Genomic DNA, 15,873 nt, shown 5'->3' with positions numbered 1-15,873 from the left:
AGAGCAGTTGGAGCGTCTTGGGCTGTTCGCGGTGGTGCATCTGTTGAGCAACTATGCAGGGCGGCGACCTGGTCGTCAGTCCATACGTTCACAAAGTTTTACCGGTTTCATACTTTTAGTTTGGAGACTGCCTCTGTTGGGCGTCGTATTTTACAGACGGCTATGCCGTCAACGTCTCCCTCCTCTCATTAGCTTGCTTTGGGAAATCCCACAAGTAACGGCGCAGCGTCCCCCAGATGGAGGACAGAGAAATGGGGATTTTTGTTTACTTACCGTAAAATCTCTTTCTCTGAGTCCATCTGGGGGACGCTGCGATCCCTCCCATAGTTTGTCTGGTTTAATTGGTTAATTTTTTATTCTGGTCTATCTCCTTTGGCTTGGCTAAACGTTAACTGAACAGGGCTGAGCAGGAAGGAGATGGGAGGGGTTAGAGGGGGGAGGAGTCAGCTTTTGATAGTTCTGTGCCAATCTCCACTACCACACACCTCTAACCCACAAGTAACGGCGCAGCGTCCCCCAGATGGACTCAGAGAAAGAGATTTTACGGTAAGTAAACAAAAATCCCCATTTTTACAGGCTCGGTTTTTTTGTTGTTTTCTTTTTAAATATATTTTATTGATCAGATCACATTATGATACACTGACCAAAAAGTTCAAGGGATACCTGAATATAATAGAAATGTGATTCATATAATCGGTCTGTAGCTATATTAGCTCAAGAGTGACCAGGCTCAGTTGTTTCTTAAAAGATCTTAAACATTGCATCTATGCAAGGTAATTTCTGTTGCAATCAAGTGTATAGTATTCATTTATGTAGGTTACATATGGCTTTCCTATAGCCTATATTATAGCGCTCGTCTGTTTTAAAAGGAGACACTATATGTTTTTCATCTTGTTTCTAACACTTTGTAATGTCTGTTTTATATAGAAGGCAAAGCCAGACAAAAGCCCCCGGCGCAAAGAGTCCTGTGGCCGTTTCTAAGCCAGAAAAGTGTGAGAAGCTAGATCGCGCAATTAAAATAGACCTTAATACGCGGCCAGAAAAGTCTGAGACAGGAGAGAAGCTAGAGAAGATGGACAGAGTGGAGAGACCTGATAACGCAGAACAAGAGGAGACAGTTGAAAAATTTGAGACCGTTCACCAATCAGAAAGAGCAAATACAGGGGAAGAGCTTGAACAGCAAAGCCTAGCGGTCAGTATAGCAAAGGATGAAGCTAATGGAGATATTGATAAGGAAGAAAAGATTGATGCAGTGGAACAGACTGAGACCTTGCTTCCAAATGAGAAGGAAGAACTTGTTGAGGATGGTGACATTTCTGAGCCATTAGGGATGAAAGATAAAAATGGTCATATGGTTAAGTTTGAGAAGGCTGAGCCAGTGGCCAAGGCAGAAAAGACTGAGCAGATGTCAAAACCAGACAAAACAGAACCAGTGGTCAAGGCTGAGAAAGCGGAGCCGGTGGCAAAACTGGAAAAAACCGACACTGCTGTAAAAACGGATAAGAGTGCCCATGTGGCAAGGCCTGAAAAACAAGAACTCATTTTGAAGCCCGAGAAGGTGCCTCCTGCTGTAAAGCCTGAAAAGTTGGAACCGGGTTTAAAGCCTGAAAAGGTTACCACAGTCAGTAGGCAAGAGAAGACAGAGCGTTCCGCAAAGCCAGAAAAAGGTTCCTCATCTGCAAGACAAGAAAAGGCGGAGCGCATTGTAAAAGCAGAGAAAGGTACGCCAATGGCAAGGCAGGAAAAGACTGAACCGGTTGTAAAACCTGCAGCAGTGATAAGGCAAGAGAAGACTGAAGCTGTGGTAAAAGTAGAAAAAAGTGCAACAGCTAACAAGCATGAAAAGGCTGAACTTGTTAAATCGGAGAAGTTGGAGACTGCTCGAAAGGCGCAAAAAGCTGAATGTACAGAGAAGACCTCTTTACCAGCAGAAAAGTCATTGAAAGACGAGTTACTGGAAGCACCTGAGAAAGAGGACTTGATGAAAAAGACAGAGAAAGCTGAGACACCCAGTCGAGTTGAACAAAATGAAGCAACAAAGAAACCAACTAAGTCAGAACTGATGGAACAAACTATAAAAGTTGAAGCAGTAAAGAGAACCGAGAGACAGTTATCCCAAGACAGAGGAATGAGGCATGATAGAGGGGAAAAATCCTCAAAGGTGGACAAGGCTGCAAAGACCGACCGTTCCGAAAAAACTAGGAAGATGGAGCGTTTGGAGAAACCAAGCAGGGTAGAAAGAGTAGATCGATCCCCTAGGTCACCCAGATCACCCAGGCCAGATAAAATAGATAAAACAAGAGTGGAGAGGCCTGAAAAAACTACTAGGCCTGAGAGATCTTCTAAAACTTCCAGGACAGATAGGGCTTCAAAAATGGACAAGTCAGAGAGACCTGAAAAAATGCCCAAGTTAGAAAGGGTCGAAAAATCCCCAAAGCTTGAAAGAATTGCGAAGAATGACAGAGCTGAGAAAATTGAGAAACCCATGAAAGCTGAAAAAATTGAGAAACCCGTGAGAGCTGAAAAAATTGAGAAACCCTTGAGATCTGAGAAAATTGAGAAACCCATGAGAGCTGAGAAAGTTGAGAAACCTGTGAGAGCTGAGAAAGTTGAAAAACATGCAAGAGTGGAAAAAGTTGAGAAAGTAGAACCACCGCCTCCTAAAGTTGCTCTGAAACCTAAGCAGAAACACGCAAAAGTGAAGGCTGAGCCACCACCAAAGAAGAGGAAAAAATGGCTGAAAGAGGTGGCTTCGTCTTCTGATTCAGACTCTTCCCCTGACCAGCAGAGTGAAGAAGGTAAGTGGAAAAAAGCTTTAATGATCTATATTAAGCTGTAATAAAGGCGCAAAGTATTATAGATTGCATTGGCAGCCTGCTTGCTTAAGCAAGTTGCGGGCTTGGGGTGAACATAATTTCACTATTCTGCAAAGCTCACAATTTAAATGAGGGGTAAGGCAAGCAGTGTCAGTCAGCAAGTGAATGGGTCACATTCCTCTCACACAATGACATTGTCAGTCTGACAAGGATCCCACTGTGACTGCAAAACCTCTGACTCATCTCACTGAAATAGACTGAAGGACACCCAAGGGACAATATAAACTCCAAGGCCCAATAATAGCTTGCACAACACAATTTGCTCCGGAGCTGTTTTAATAAACTTGCACAAGAGGCCTTTCTCTAACGTCCTAAGTGGATGCTGGGGACTCCGTAAGGACCATGGGGAGCCGCTATTCCCCATGGTCCTTACGGAGTCCCCAGCATCCACTACGGACTACGAGAAATAGAATTATCGGTAAGTAAATTCTTATTTTTCCCACCATTAGTCTCTTTAGTAATAACTAGGTGGGTATAGACTCTAAAGGGACAGTATTCTTCAAATAGATGATTTTCCTTATTTAAAAGCTTTCCAGATGAGTTGTGTTAAGTTACACAAACGTCTCCTGGATCAACCCCTAAAAATGCTCAACCTAACATTTACTTTATAGTTTAACGCATATCTAGTCCTACTCTACGCCTTAATCCTAGACCAAATCTGTGCCAAAACATGATATCAGCCATTATCCACAGTCCGAGTCTTAAATGTAATCTCTAACCCTCATAGAGTACTGATTTCCTAACCTCTGCAATCTTAAAATACATCAGAGCCATCCCACATTTTAGTAATTACTAAATGAAACTTTACAAATTGGCGGGATTGGTGGTATAGCACCAGAGTTCCAATTTACCTTCTTCGTGTAGAAGATGGGCATTAGGCAAAGTTAAGAATAAACCAATTAGAAAGTTGCATCAAAACATGTTTTTTTCCAGATGGAAACTTATCCTCTGTGATCATATACTAACTCTAAATGATGCGTGATGTAGGAAACATTTTTTGGGGGGAGATTGGTTGATCAATCAGCTCCTAACTGCCATAATACAGGCTGTGTTTGAAAAATGACTGGTTGGTACTTTTATCTCGCTCCACTTTTATCTCTTTCCATACTTTGTGAGGTAAATAATAGGAATGTAGGCTTCAGTTCACTGTGATTTGGTGACAGCAGTGAGCCACTGCCTATAATCCAGTCCCAAAATTGCTGCTTCCTTTGTGTGTAGGGGAATATGAACGGGATCTTTATTATGTACTTCAGATTTTGCCATTAAATGATTTAGATATTTTGTATAAGACTACATAGAACCTAAAAGGGGTTTCCCAAAACCTGCTCTGCAGCAGTGCACCACAGACTTCAGCAGCTCGCGTCTAGTCGGGAGGCAGTCACTTTACCGCCTGTCGGGATCCCGGCAGTCAGGATACAGACGCCGGAATCCCGACACCAGATGAAATTCCGGCAGTCGGAGTCCCGACCGCCGGCTGGTTACCCCTCTTGGGTGGTGGTCGGTCGCCACCGGCCCGAAGCGTGACGAGCGTACCGAGTCCGTGAGGGGACACGCTGCGTTCGCCACCGGGATCCCGCCTGTCGGGCTCCCGGCATCGGTCTACTGACCGCCGATATCCCGACCACCGGGATCTCGTACTGATCCTGTCTAGTCAGTATGCAGCATGCACTGCTTTCTCTCTTTAATGCAAAGTTGTGTAGCATAGGCCCTGGCTGTAGGTCAGTCCCAGGAACAGCATTAGGTACAGAAAATGTGGTGGTTCCTGAGGACAGACCCCTGCTAAAGCACATCTCAGTGGAAGGCAGCAGGGCGGATTAAGGTTTCTGGGAGCCCCAGGGCAACAAACTTTTGGGGCTCCTATCAATATAACTGTAGGCTGGGGGGGGGGATCTCCTTCTCTTCATCAATAGCCGGGCCGGACGGCAGTAGAAGGATGAACTCTGGAGCATTCTATTATCATCCGAACAGTCCTGGGAGCTGCAGACAGCCTGGAGGGGTGTGTGCTACAGCCTCTCTGCCTTCGGCTCTCCGGCCGCTGCAGCTGCTGCTCGGGAGTGGCGGGGAACGCGGAGTTGAACTGGAGTGCAGACAGTAGATGCTGTTTTGCCGTCCATAAATATACTATTTATGGGGGCCCTCTGTGTGTGGGGGCCCCTGGACTACTTACCTGTCTCCCCCCCTATAATGTGGCCTTGGAAGGCAGGGTTTGATAAAATGTCAATTTAGATGGGAAAGCCTCTTTAATGTACATTGTGGTATGTTGTGAAAAAGTTGTGCATCTTACATTTTGTTTCCAACAGCACCACCTGCTGGCAATTAGAGTGTACTGCCCTAGAGAGGAGTGGGCTGTCTGTATTAGGTGTGGTATAGCTTGTGCTCGCTCCTTTGATCCTTCAAAATGTTCTTTATTTGTTTTTCAGAGCGCGTTCCTGTGGGCCGTGTGTTAAATACAAGAGCCATGAAGGAGATGTACCGAAGCTACATAGAAATGTTGGTCAGCACTGCTCTAGACCCGGATATGATACAGGCATTGGAAGATACTAGTGGTGAGTTGATCACTTAAGATGACATATGTTTTAAAGTGCACTTTTTGCTCATGTACATTGGACAGACCCCCACTTTCTGAGCTGACCCAGAACCCATGCAAACACTGGGAGAACTTACAATATCCACCCAGTGGTCAGAATCGAAACCATGCTAACCACTGGCCTACCATGCCTCTAGATGATGAAAGAACACATTTTTGGTCATCTTCTGGAATCAGATTCCCCCAATTGCCACCAGCTTCAAGATCGATCCAAGTGTTGCCCATTTGGCTACAAATGTAATATATATTTTTTTCTCTTTTAGTACTGTTGATTGGTCAAGGTCAGTTGGGTCATTTTGCTATTTCTTGTGATTACTAATAAATGCCGATGTCAGCCTCAGCTCCGTTACCGACTGCTACATTATCCAGCTGTTACTCAGTGGCTGAGTTGGTGGAGATGGGGCAAATGTTAAATCAAGGGCAGAAACAGACGTGGTAATCTGAACATTTTACTTAGTAAATAGCAGTCCTGCTGAGGCAGTGTGACCCCAGTCATGCTGTATCTCCTATGCTGTCTCACAGTCACAAGGTCACGACAAACTGTCTTCTCTCACTTTCCAGACGAACTTTACCTTCCACCCATGAGGAAAATTGATGGCATTGTAAACGAACATAAGAAGAAGGTTCTGAAAAAGATCTCCCTGAGCTCATCCATTCAGGTATGACCTCACACGCATCCTCTGTAAAATGACACTTTATTATTTAAAGAAAATGGTGGGTGAGGTACTTTATATTAGCCCGTCTTTATGCTCTGGACACCTGCAGCTCCTGTGACGCCCATAAGCATTTTTTGCAGGTTATGTTAAGACCGTTCCTCAGTGTTCTCTTTCTTGGATTTAGCCTGTGAAAAACGATGTGGTAGAACCTTCAATGGAAACCTTAAGCTGGCTACACACTTAGCGATATATCGCCCATTCAGTCGGTGTGTACCCTTGATATGTCTGCTAACAGACATATCGCATCAGCCCTGCAGCACAGTCGATGGCCGATATAGCTACAGATATATAGGCGCATCTGGCTGTGAGTGCTTGATGCAGGGAACGCCGGTGACTGACATCTCAGCTAGGTGGGCACATTTAAATGCCCGCCCGATTGTTAAGTGTAAACAAATTGGGTGTGATTCCACATCAGTCAAAAAAATATCTTAGACCATTACAGAGAGAACCAGCATTCGTAAGATACTGTGACTAACTGTCACCATATAAACCTGCTGGTGGTGCACCAAGGAAAGTCAATATATAGCTAAAGTACAAACAGAGAGAAAAGAGAGGCCTTTGCTGGTTTGGCGCACTCTTCAAAACAAAAAACTTGTAGAACTCGTATAAGTCAGATATTATTATCAAGATAAGGCTTAACTTTTAATCTACTTTGTTAAAATCAACCCCTAGAGGGTTGATTATATTGATGAATATCAGAAAGTTGCGACACGGCGGGGGCAGCGGGAATATCCATACTTAGATACAGATCCTGAATTGGACTACAGTGAGTACACCTCTTTACACAATACAATGCCAAGGTCCGAACCTTGTATAGTCTTACCTAAATGGTCATAAACCGAGTAAGGAAACAGTGTTAAAGAGCTGTGGTCCAATCAATGCTTATTAGCACCAATGGTGCTCAGATGCACTGTGTCATGGTGAAGTGAGCATCGAATTCCTGGGCAGGAGAGTACTTGTTATAACCCATTACTCCCTCCAAGTGGCCTCTGTCAAACCTACAGAGGTCATGCAAACATTACAAATAAGTACCGCATAGATGTATCCTATTAGTGTTGTAAGTCATAAGGGTGCAATAAGGACCCCTCTTCCTTTTTTCGTGTGAATAAAAATATAATTTACAAATTTACCAGAACCAGTATATGTTCTTAACTGTCATTTTTGGCACTTGCTGTGAGACTGTCCTGGGGTCCATGATCTTTGGCTATTTGGTTGGGTTCTACATTCATTCCACTCTTCCACCACTACCACCCAAAGAAGCTAAACTATATATCTAAAAATGGTGGGCACTTGTTGATAAGGGTGGTATTCATGTGACCGGCGGTCAGGAGACCGACGGTCACATGACCTCCACCAACATCCCGCCCCCTCACTATCCCGACTTACAGGGACTATTTCCACTCATGGGTGTCCACGACACCCATAGAGTGGGAATAGAACCCATGGCGACCTGCGGTCGCCACCGAGCTCGCAGCGTGGCGACCGCAGCAAGACCGCAAGGGGCTTGCTGCACTCGCCACACCCCCCGCCCCTCCCCCCCGAGATCACGGCGTCTGTATGCTGACGGGCAGTCTCCTGACCGCCGGTCAGCCATACCACACCCGTTGATAACACCGTAGACCATGAGTATTATGCCTACACTAGTAGAAAAGCTGTTCCAAAATTCCATAAACTATGGGATTTGTGGTCTCAGTTTCCCCCTTGGTTTCCAGAGGCCTGTTTGTGAGATCTCCCTGTAATACCCCAATCCTGTCTCCTCCTCTCTCTCCCTATTTTTTATTTGTTTTGTTACCTCCATAGTGTTCATACTACCACCCTGCACCTGTCACAACCCATGATGTTCCTCTTTCCTGCCTGGAGTGTTGCTATCTGCTCTGGTGCTTCTAGCACACTCTGGTCTGTATTTCTGCACTGAGTTACAGACCAGAGTGTGCTAGAAGCATCAGAGCAGATGGATGTGAAATAATTTAATTTTAAAACCATAAACCCAATCCCTGGAATCCTGGGATTGATAATTTTTTCAATCCTGAGTGCTGGTATTGAAAAAAACGTCCCAGGATTGGCCTCCCTAGTGCCACACAGTGAAGGTGAAAATGAAACGTGTGCAATATCAGATATAACCTATAAGAAAATAAAAAGCATATTAAAAGGAGTCTGCGGTGATCTAAAAACATAAGGCTACAGGACAGATGGTGCAACACAGGCCATGGTACTCCGAGACGTCTACCTCTTACAGTGTTAGTGGTAAAGGGGGGGCACAGTTACTATTGTCTTAGTACATACACTGTCCACGTACCACAAATGGACATACAAATATGACCTTGCTTGTTTTGCTCCATTTTTTTGTATTGCGCACGGAGATGTATTTTAAATGTTTAACCTCTCTCCACCTGCAGGAGGCACTTCACACGTTTCCGCAGCTAAATAGTGATTCAGGGGACTCTATTGTCAGGATAAAACCTTGTGGGGAGCCCTACAACAGAAAAACTCTCAACAAGTTAAAAAAGAATGTAGCCAAGCCACAGGTAAGATGAAATCTCGGGGTGGTCTTCTGTTTGCCGGCGGTCGGGCTCCCGGCGCTCAGTATTCCGGCGTCGGGAGCCCGACAGCCGGAATACCGACAATTATTTTCCCTCGTGGGGGTCCACGACCCCCATAGAGGGAGAATAAAATAGTGTGGCGCGCGTAGCGTGGCGAGCGCAGCGAGCCCGCAAGGGGCTCATTTGCGCTCGCCAAGCTGTCGGTAAGCCGGCGGTCGGGCTCCCGGCGCCGGGATGCTGGTCGCCGGGAGCCCGACCACCGGCCAGCCGTAGTGAACCCGAAATCTCGGACCCATCATATTTCCTTCAGAAAGTCTGCATCCTTTTAGTGGGTTTATATAGTTTATAGTCTCTGGAGTCAGTTCCTTCTTACTGCCTAGTGCTGACCGCTTTTCAATCTGTGTGATACACTTGGACTGGCCTCTGGATAGACACTAATAGCAATAGTGTCACCTGCCATAGGTGTGAAAAACCTTTATGCTGTCAGACATATGACTGAAATAGTTTTTGGTTGTTTTTTTTTACAAGTCCTTACATTTTGTATTGATACAATTTTTGTTTAGTGTAGCCATTACTGAAGCCATTTATTTACAATTTTGCAGCAATTAACTTTGCATTGTTTAGTCAATTTATAGCCTGCTGCCTGATACCAGTACCTCAGTTTGCCTCCTTTTATAGGCTTGCTTCTGCCACCTTCAGGCTGCTAGAAGTATTACACTAAACCCATTCTAAAGAGGTGTCACCAGAAAATTTAATTATTTGTTAACAAAAAAAAACCCTGTATTTTTCTAAAACAAACGGAGAATTTTCTTAAAATCACTATTAAAGTCTGGGTATGTCACGGTCTGTAAAATTAAATTGAAGATCGTTGATATTTTTTGTGTGCGTATTTTATTTCTCTACTGCATTATTGTATTCTCCCTAGTCAGTGACTACTTATGAATGGTTGCATTTTTGATTAATTCAGTGTCGTTGTTGTCATTTTTCTTTAGGAATTTAAGGTGGATGCTGAGAAATCACTTTATTACTCCCTGTACCATTCCTTGCATCACTACAAGTACCACATCTTCCTACGTTGCAAGCAAGAGGTAAGTTGGAAACTGCTACAACACCCAGTGACAAAAGTTTATGTAGTCCCTTACCGTGCTGAATTACCATTTGGTAAATATAGGATTTAAGCATGGTGGAACATCTTTTTTATTTATCATTGAACCTTTCCATGTTTCCCATATGTTGTTGCCATAATTTCCTAAACAAATAAAAAAAAATTGCATGTCACCAAAATTCCACTCATACACTCGTGTGAATAATCACATAGGACTTAGTGGGGTTTTTTTTTTTTATTAATACAACATAATGTTGTGGGAAGCTAAGTGTAACTTAATGGGCGGTACGTAATGATGCCCGAGTTCAGCGCTGGTGTGGGATGCCGGCCGAACACTAACCTTTTTTTAAAGGGGCAGTCACTTACAAGGCAAATCCATGCCTTGTCAGTGATTGCCCCTTTAAAAAAAAGTCAGAGTTCGTCCGGCATCCCGCATGGCCGGCGAAGTCGGGCGTTATTATATCCAGCCCAACATCTTTAATTTACAAGATGTTTCTTTTATATATTTAAAAAAATTGGTGGAGATCACTTAGTCAGCTGTAATGGACTCAATCGTACATCGTGGGCTATTGAAGTTGGGTGAAGGTTTTTTATTTGGAAAGTGTTTATTATAAGGATGTTAGTATACAGAAACTGGAACAGTCACACCCCTTGGTCAAACAAAAATGAGAGTAACAATTAAATAATACATAAAACAAAAATAGTACATTTCAGTGACATACATAGCAATTTTTTTTTATTTTTATATTTATTTTTGTATATGAAAATTTATATTTTATTATATTTGAGTATTATTTGAGCAGAATTTGTCTGCCCTATCTGGAATTACATATCCGTATTTTGTAATATGGTTCAGAATTTGTTCGGAACCACAGCAACAAATCTGTAATTAGCTTTGGTTTATATAATGCAAGTAAGATAATAAAAGCATGTGTCTGATTGGTTTTTTTTTAAGCTTTGCTTCATTGTGCAATATTAGCAATAGAGGTCTAAAATCACCTCCACGATTAATATATACACATTTTAATTAAAGACATATCAGTGCTCTTGAGAAGCATTTTATCATAAGTCCAGAGTAATACTGATGTTAGCTGCTTTTTAGTGTCATTTATTTATTTACGTTAATATGTCTTTTTTTATATTATTACACATATTTTTTTTATATGTTATATTGCTGCAAATTCTAGCTTTTGTTTTAATATTTTTTTTTTACTTATGGAATTGTAAGGTAGGCAAGTAGTTAAAACTTTTGATATAAAGGGGCATTTCAATAATGGGAAGCCCATCACGTATTATAAATACTACTCTTTGGTAAATATAAAATGACATGCGCCGAGAATTTACTGTTGTATTGAGTACAGTTTTCAAAAATAAGATGGGTTTTGTCATGGACCAAACATTTCAGGCACTATATACACCTACAGATCAGTCTGAATCTTATTACTGTCGCCCCTTCCTTTCCGCAGACCAACGCCATAGAAGAACAGAACGATGACCTGGGGCAAGAAGAGGTCGTTCAGCAGTGCATGAGGAACCAACCGTGGCTCGAAAAACTCTTCGATTCCTTCATTGACCTACTCACACAAGCGCAGAACAAGTGCGCGTGACCAGGCCACGTGACGCTTATCAGAGTAGACGAAACAGAAAGAAAACCTGTTCACGTGGATTCTAATCACAAGCTGAAAACTAGTGACTCAAAAGATGAGAGGGGAGGGAGACATACCAGGCAGGAAATGCAAAGGAATTGCAAAGTATTCTTCCCTGGACTTTGTTGCCACAGCAACGAGCTATAAGGGGAATAAGATGACGTAAGTTTTGCAGGCCTCAACTAGACTTTCAGGCCTCGGGCTTCTAGCAGTGAAGCTTCTGATAGTGAAACATGGTGATCCTCTCTTTCTCTTGACTTCTGTCTTCTTCCTCTGTTCTTTACCTTTTCTCTCCAGCAGAGATGGGTTTTTGCTCAATGTACGTTGTTTTATTTTCCTTTAGCTCCTCATGCCATACCCATCAATACAGTACAAAGGATTATAGGCCTTGCCTTCTGCTCAGACCTGCTTCCAATGACTGACCTATTCTGACAGAAGCAGGCAGGCTGGCATTTCGGCCCTTATTATTTATTGGGAAGCATGCGTGTATGTGTTGTGCGTGTGTAAGAGTCAGAATATTTTGTCGGCTGGGGCAATGGGCATTTTAGATTTTTGGATTAACAAATCTTTTCAGCGATGAGGGTAACATGCCACAAAATGTCAGATGATCCCATTTCAGGGCCGATTTCAGTTTGGCCACACACTAAATTTCTTTCTGGAAAGAAAAGCATTGGAGATTTTATTTTCTAAAACCTTATGTCACAGCCTGTGTATTGGCTTTGTGTCTGCAAATATTTTGTCTCTTGCTAAGCATATCTTTTCACCTATTGGATACTAACTTTTGACCCAAAAGACACCATTCCACAAAAAGTTTTTTTTTTTCGTTTAACTTTTTGACAGAAAGTCAGGAGATATTTAAGTGAGATTTGCTAAATATGGCGAGTCTGGGCAAAAAGGCGAAATTATATATCTGGCAAAATAGATATACTGACAAAAAGGTCCCATTTGTTGCCAATGGTTGTAGCAAAATCCGGGAGAGTTCCTGCTGCTTCATTTTAGGAATAAAGTACAGGGTAGAAATATACCTACAACTATTCTCTCCAAAGATATCCAATAAATTGGAAAAGATAACAAATGGTACCATACCTGTGTGCTGCAGTATTAGTTATCAGAAGCTTTATAGCCTCTTGCCAACAAAGTAATAAAGGTTTGTTAATCCAATATCAAAGAGCAATGTTTTTTATTTTTTGGAGTCAACCTACCTGTTCCTTCAGTGTACTTCATGTTGCGGGATTATTTTATGTCCTGTTACATCCCTTGACATAAAAATGGTATTATCTACATTTTATAGATGTTTTTGTTTTTTTTTTGTTTTAATTTGTTTTTTTTTAAATCTGGGAGGAGATGTAGAGTGGCTTTTGTGGTGGTGTTAAGCTTCTATGCTACTGGAAGTTTGTACACAAAAAAAAAAACCTATTGTAAGTATTTTATGCTAAATTTTGCTGCCGTGTCTCACTGCAAAAACATTACCAGCCCTTCCATTAGCATAGAGGCTAACGAGTCATTTCACTCTCCCCATCATCAGTTTATGCTCTTAAAGCTTCCCAATCATTACAGAACCCTGACCTGTTTTATTTGAAGATATTATTCATAACAAGACACAAATGTTGTTTTTTATTTTCTTTTACATCATGTCGAAAATTGGGTCTCTTAATTTTTTAAATTTTTTTTCTGATATGAGGGCGTGGAGTGCACAGCTCTTGAAACTGAAAAGTTGAGAAAAAATAATAATAAAAAAAAAAAGCTAGATATTTTTTTAAAAGTCATGGTTCTAACTTTATTTAAACATTAATACATAGTAATTGTATCCCTTTTTTATTACGTTGCTTAGAGGACAATTTAACATCATTATTTTCCCAGTATGTTGGAAGGATGAAATTATCGGGGAGATAAACTGTTTGTGTGTGGTTTTTTTTCTTTTTCTTTTTTTTTTTCTTTTTCTTTTTTTAATTGCTGTAAATATTGTATAGGAGAAAAATCTATGTACAATATTGTATTTGACTATATCTAATTGATAATGATGATGTTGCCTAGATGTGAAGTGTTCAGTTTAACTGGACTTGAATTAGTATTTTGCTCAGAAAAATAAACTTAGAACAGAGAGAAAAATAAAAAAAATGGGGTATTCTTAAGCAACGACCTCTTATACCGTTTCACATTTAACATTTTTTTTCCAACCTCTGCCTATTTACTTTTTTTCCCCTATCTACCTGAAATGTTTTGGGGAAAGACATCGGAAAGCCTTTTAGAAGAGTGTAAGTTTCTCGAGCCTGCACCTGGCTCTTTATTTTTGACTGTTGTCAAAACGGTTTGTTTCTAAAAACCGTCTGTTGCCAGTATCCAGTGCCGGAGACAACACACTGTTTAATACTTTTTGATATAGAAAAGTTGACTACTTTGCCCTGACTTGATAAATTTATTTTGCAGTAAATTCTGTAGACTTCTGTGACTGTACATTACTTTTATGAAACTGCATCTTATATCTATCAGGTTTGCAGATATGGCTTTCTGAAAATTGATTTTGGTGCTATGCTTTTAACTGTATCAAGCAGTCCATGCGGTTGACCCAGGATCTTGGTTTGCTAGACAGAACTTTTAACGCAACTCATCCCAATGTACCAGTAATGTAGGGCATAAAATGAATGATGAAACTTTTATTATTATTCACTTAGAAGTAAATTGCATATTATGGTGGCTCCCATGCCTATGGCATTTCGGAATTCTTTGGTACAGTCATATGCGTAAAACACTGTAGCTCCAACACATTATTATTATTATTTAATTTTTTTTAATCCCTACATGCTATACATAATGGCAATTTTTTTTAAATGTGCATTGACTACAAACATTGCAAATTCCATAAAAAATAAAAAATTTCAATATTTCTTTAAAATGAAAGATGCTGAAATGAATGTAAGTTAGTGAAGCTCTCTCTGTCTACAGACAGTTCTGTAAAGTGCAGTTTTTGAAATTACTTCGTAGGACAAGATGTGGTTGTGTTGGAATGACAATGTCAGAACAGAATGGCCCACACAAGGACCTATGTGGTTGTTAGGTTGTTTTGTGGTTATTCTTAATACAATCTTCAAAATATCATTATTTGTTGGGGTGTCGAAAAAAACCTCTGTATTTTATAAAAAAAAAGACCGTATTTTTGTTTCATGTTGACTGCAATACATTTCCTGTAATGGCATTGCATAAGAACAGAACTTCACACCTCTCTCGTTTCAGGGTTCCATGTCTGTTAAAGGCCATATTTCATTTACTAGTCCCAGGCTGTGAACGTTTAATTCAAATATTTGGCCAAACCTTAAAAAGCCTTCACAGCATACGTCTTGCATTGTGAGGAATTGAAGTGATCTATTGTATTATATACTAGTTACCAGTCCGTCAAAGTGACGGAACAATATAACAGTAATGTCAGCACCAGCGGCTGTGCATGTTTTAATGGAGCAACACTGGCTTTGCTCTATCAGGCGCCAACTAGTGGCCGCAAGTGCGCAAAACACTTGACTTCTCCCCAGAGCAGCATTATCCTTTTATTATATAGGATGGCATAAAATTTCCCAATAGCTCGTATTTTCTCTCTCACTCTGTATGTTCTCAAAAACTCTACATTCTCTTTTCAAGTGTATTCCTTTTTTAGACCTTTCCATTAGGTAATTAAAGGCATTCTAATTTGTTTGTATAGATTTCTGTACGTTCTATGGGCCTAATTCAGATCTGTTCGCTTGCTAGCTATTTTTTGCAGAGCTGCGATCAGATAGTCGCTGCCTATAGGGGAGTGTATTTTCTCTATCGTCCTAGTGGATGCTGGGGTTCCTGAAAGGACCATGGGGAATAGCGGCTCCGCAGGAGACAGGGCACAAAAAGTAAAGCTTTTCCAGATCAGGTGGTGTGCACTGGCTCCTCCCCCTATGACCCTCCTCCAGACTCCAGTTAGATTTTTGTGCCCGGCCGAGAAGGGTGCAATCTAGGTGGCTCTCCTAAAGAGCTGCTTAGAGAAAGTTTAGCTTAGGTTTTTTATTTTACAGTGAGTCCTGCTGGCAACAGGATCACTGCAACGAGGGACTGAGGGGAGAAGAAGTGAACTCACCTGCGTGCAGGATGGATTGGCTTCTTGGCTACTGGACATTAGCTCCAGAGGGACGATCACAGGTACAGCCTGGATGGTCACCGGAGCCGCGCCGCCGGCCCCCTTGCAGATGCTGAAGTTAGAAGAGGTCCAGAATCGGCGGCTGAAGACTCTGACAGTCTTCTAAAGGTAGCGCACAGCACTGCAGCTGTGCGCCATTTTCCTCTCAGCACACTTCACACGCTGTCACTGAGGGTGCAGGGCGCTGGGGGGGGGCGCCCTGGGAGGCAAATGTAAACCTATATACTGGCTAAAAATACCTCACATA

The 15,873-nt window shown here is 41.8% G+C and overlaps 1 protein-coding gene across 1 annotated transcript in view; it reads left to right on the top strand.

Moving 5' to 3' along the window:
- PRR12 (proline rich 12) overlaps positions 1-12,631 on the top strand; it is a 142,901-nt gene extending 130,270 nt beyond the window's left edge. The window contains exons 9-14 of the mRNA XM_063942570.1: positions 928-2,798; positions 5,297-5,422; positions 6,025-6,122; positions 8,576-8,704; positions 9,712-9,807; positions 11,291-12,631. Coding sequence (XP_063798640.1) covers positions 928-2,798; positions 5,297-5,422; positions 6,025-6,122; positions 8,576-8,704; positions 9,712-9,807; positions 11,291-11,431 — 2,461 coding nt within the window. The 3' untranslated portion in view covers positions 11,432-12,631. The remainder of the gene's footprint in view (positions 1-927; positions 2,799-5,296; positions 5,423-6,024; positions 6,123-8,575; positions 8,705-9,711; positions 9,808-11,290) is intronic.
- Positions 12,632-15,873: the final 3,242 nt, after the last annotated feature.

This window comes from Pseudophryne corroboree, chromosome 10, assembly GCF_028390025.1.
Source record: "Pseudophryne corroboree isolate aPseCor3 chromosome 10, aPseCor3.hap2, whole genome shotgun sequence".
Classification (NCBI taxonomy): domain Eukaryota; kingdom Metazoa; phylum Chordata; class Amphibia; order Anura; family Myobatrachidae; genus Pseudophryne; species Pseudophryne corroboree.
This window is presented reverse-complemented; position numbering and strand designations above follow the sequence as displayed.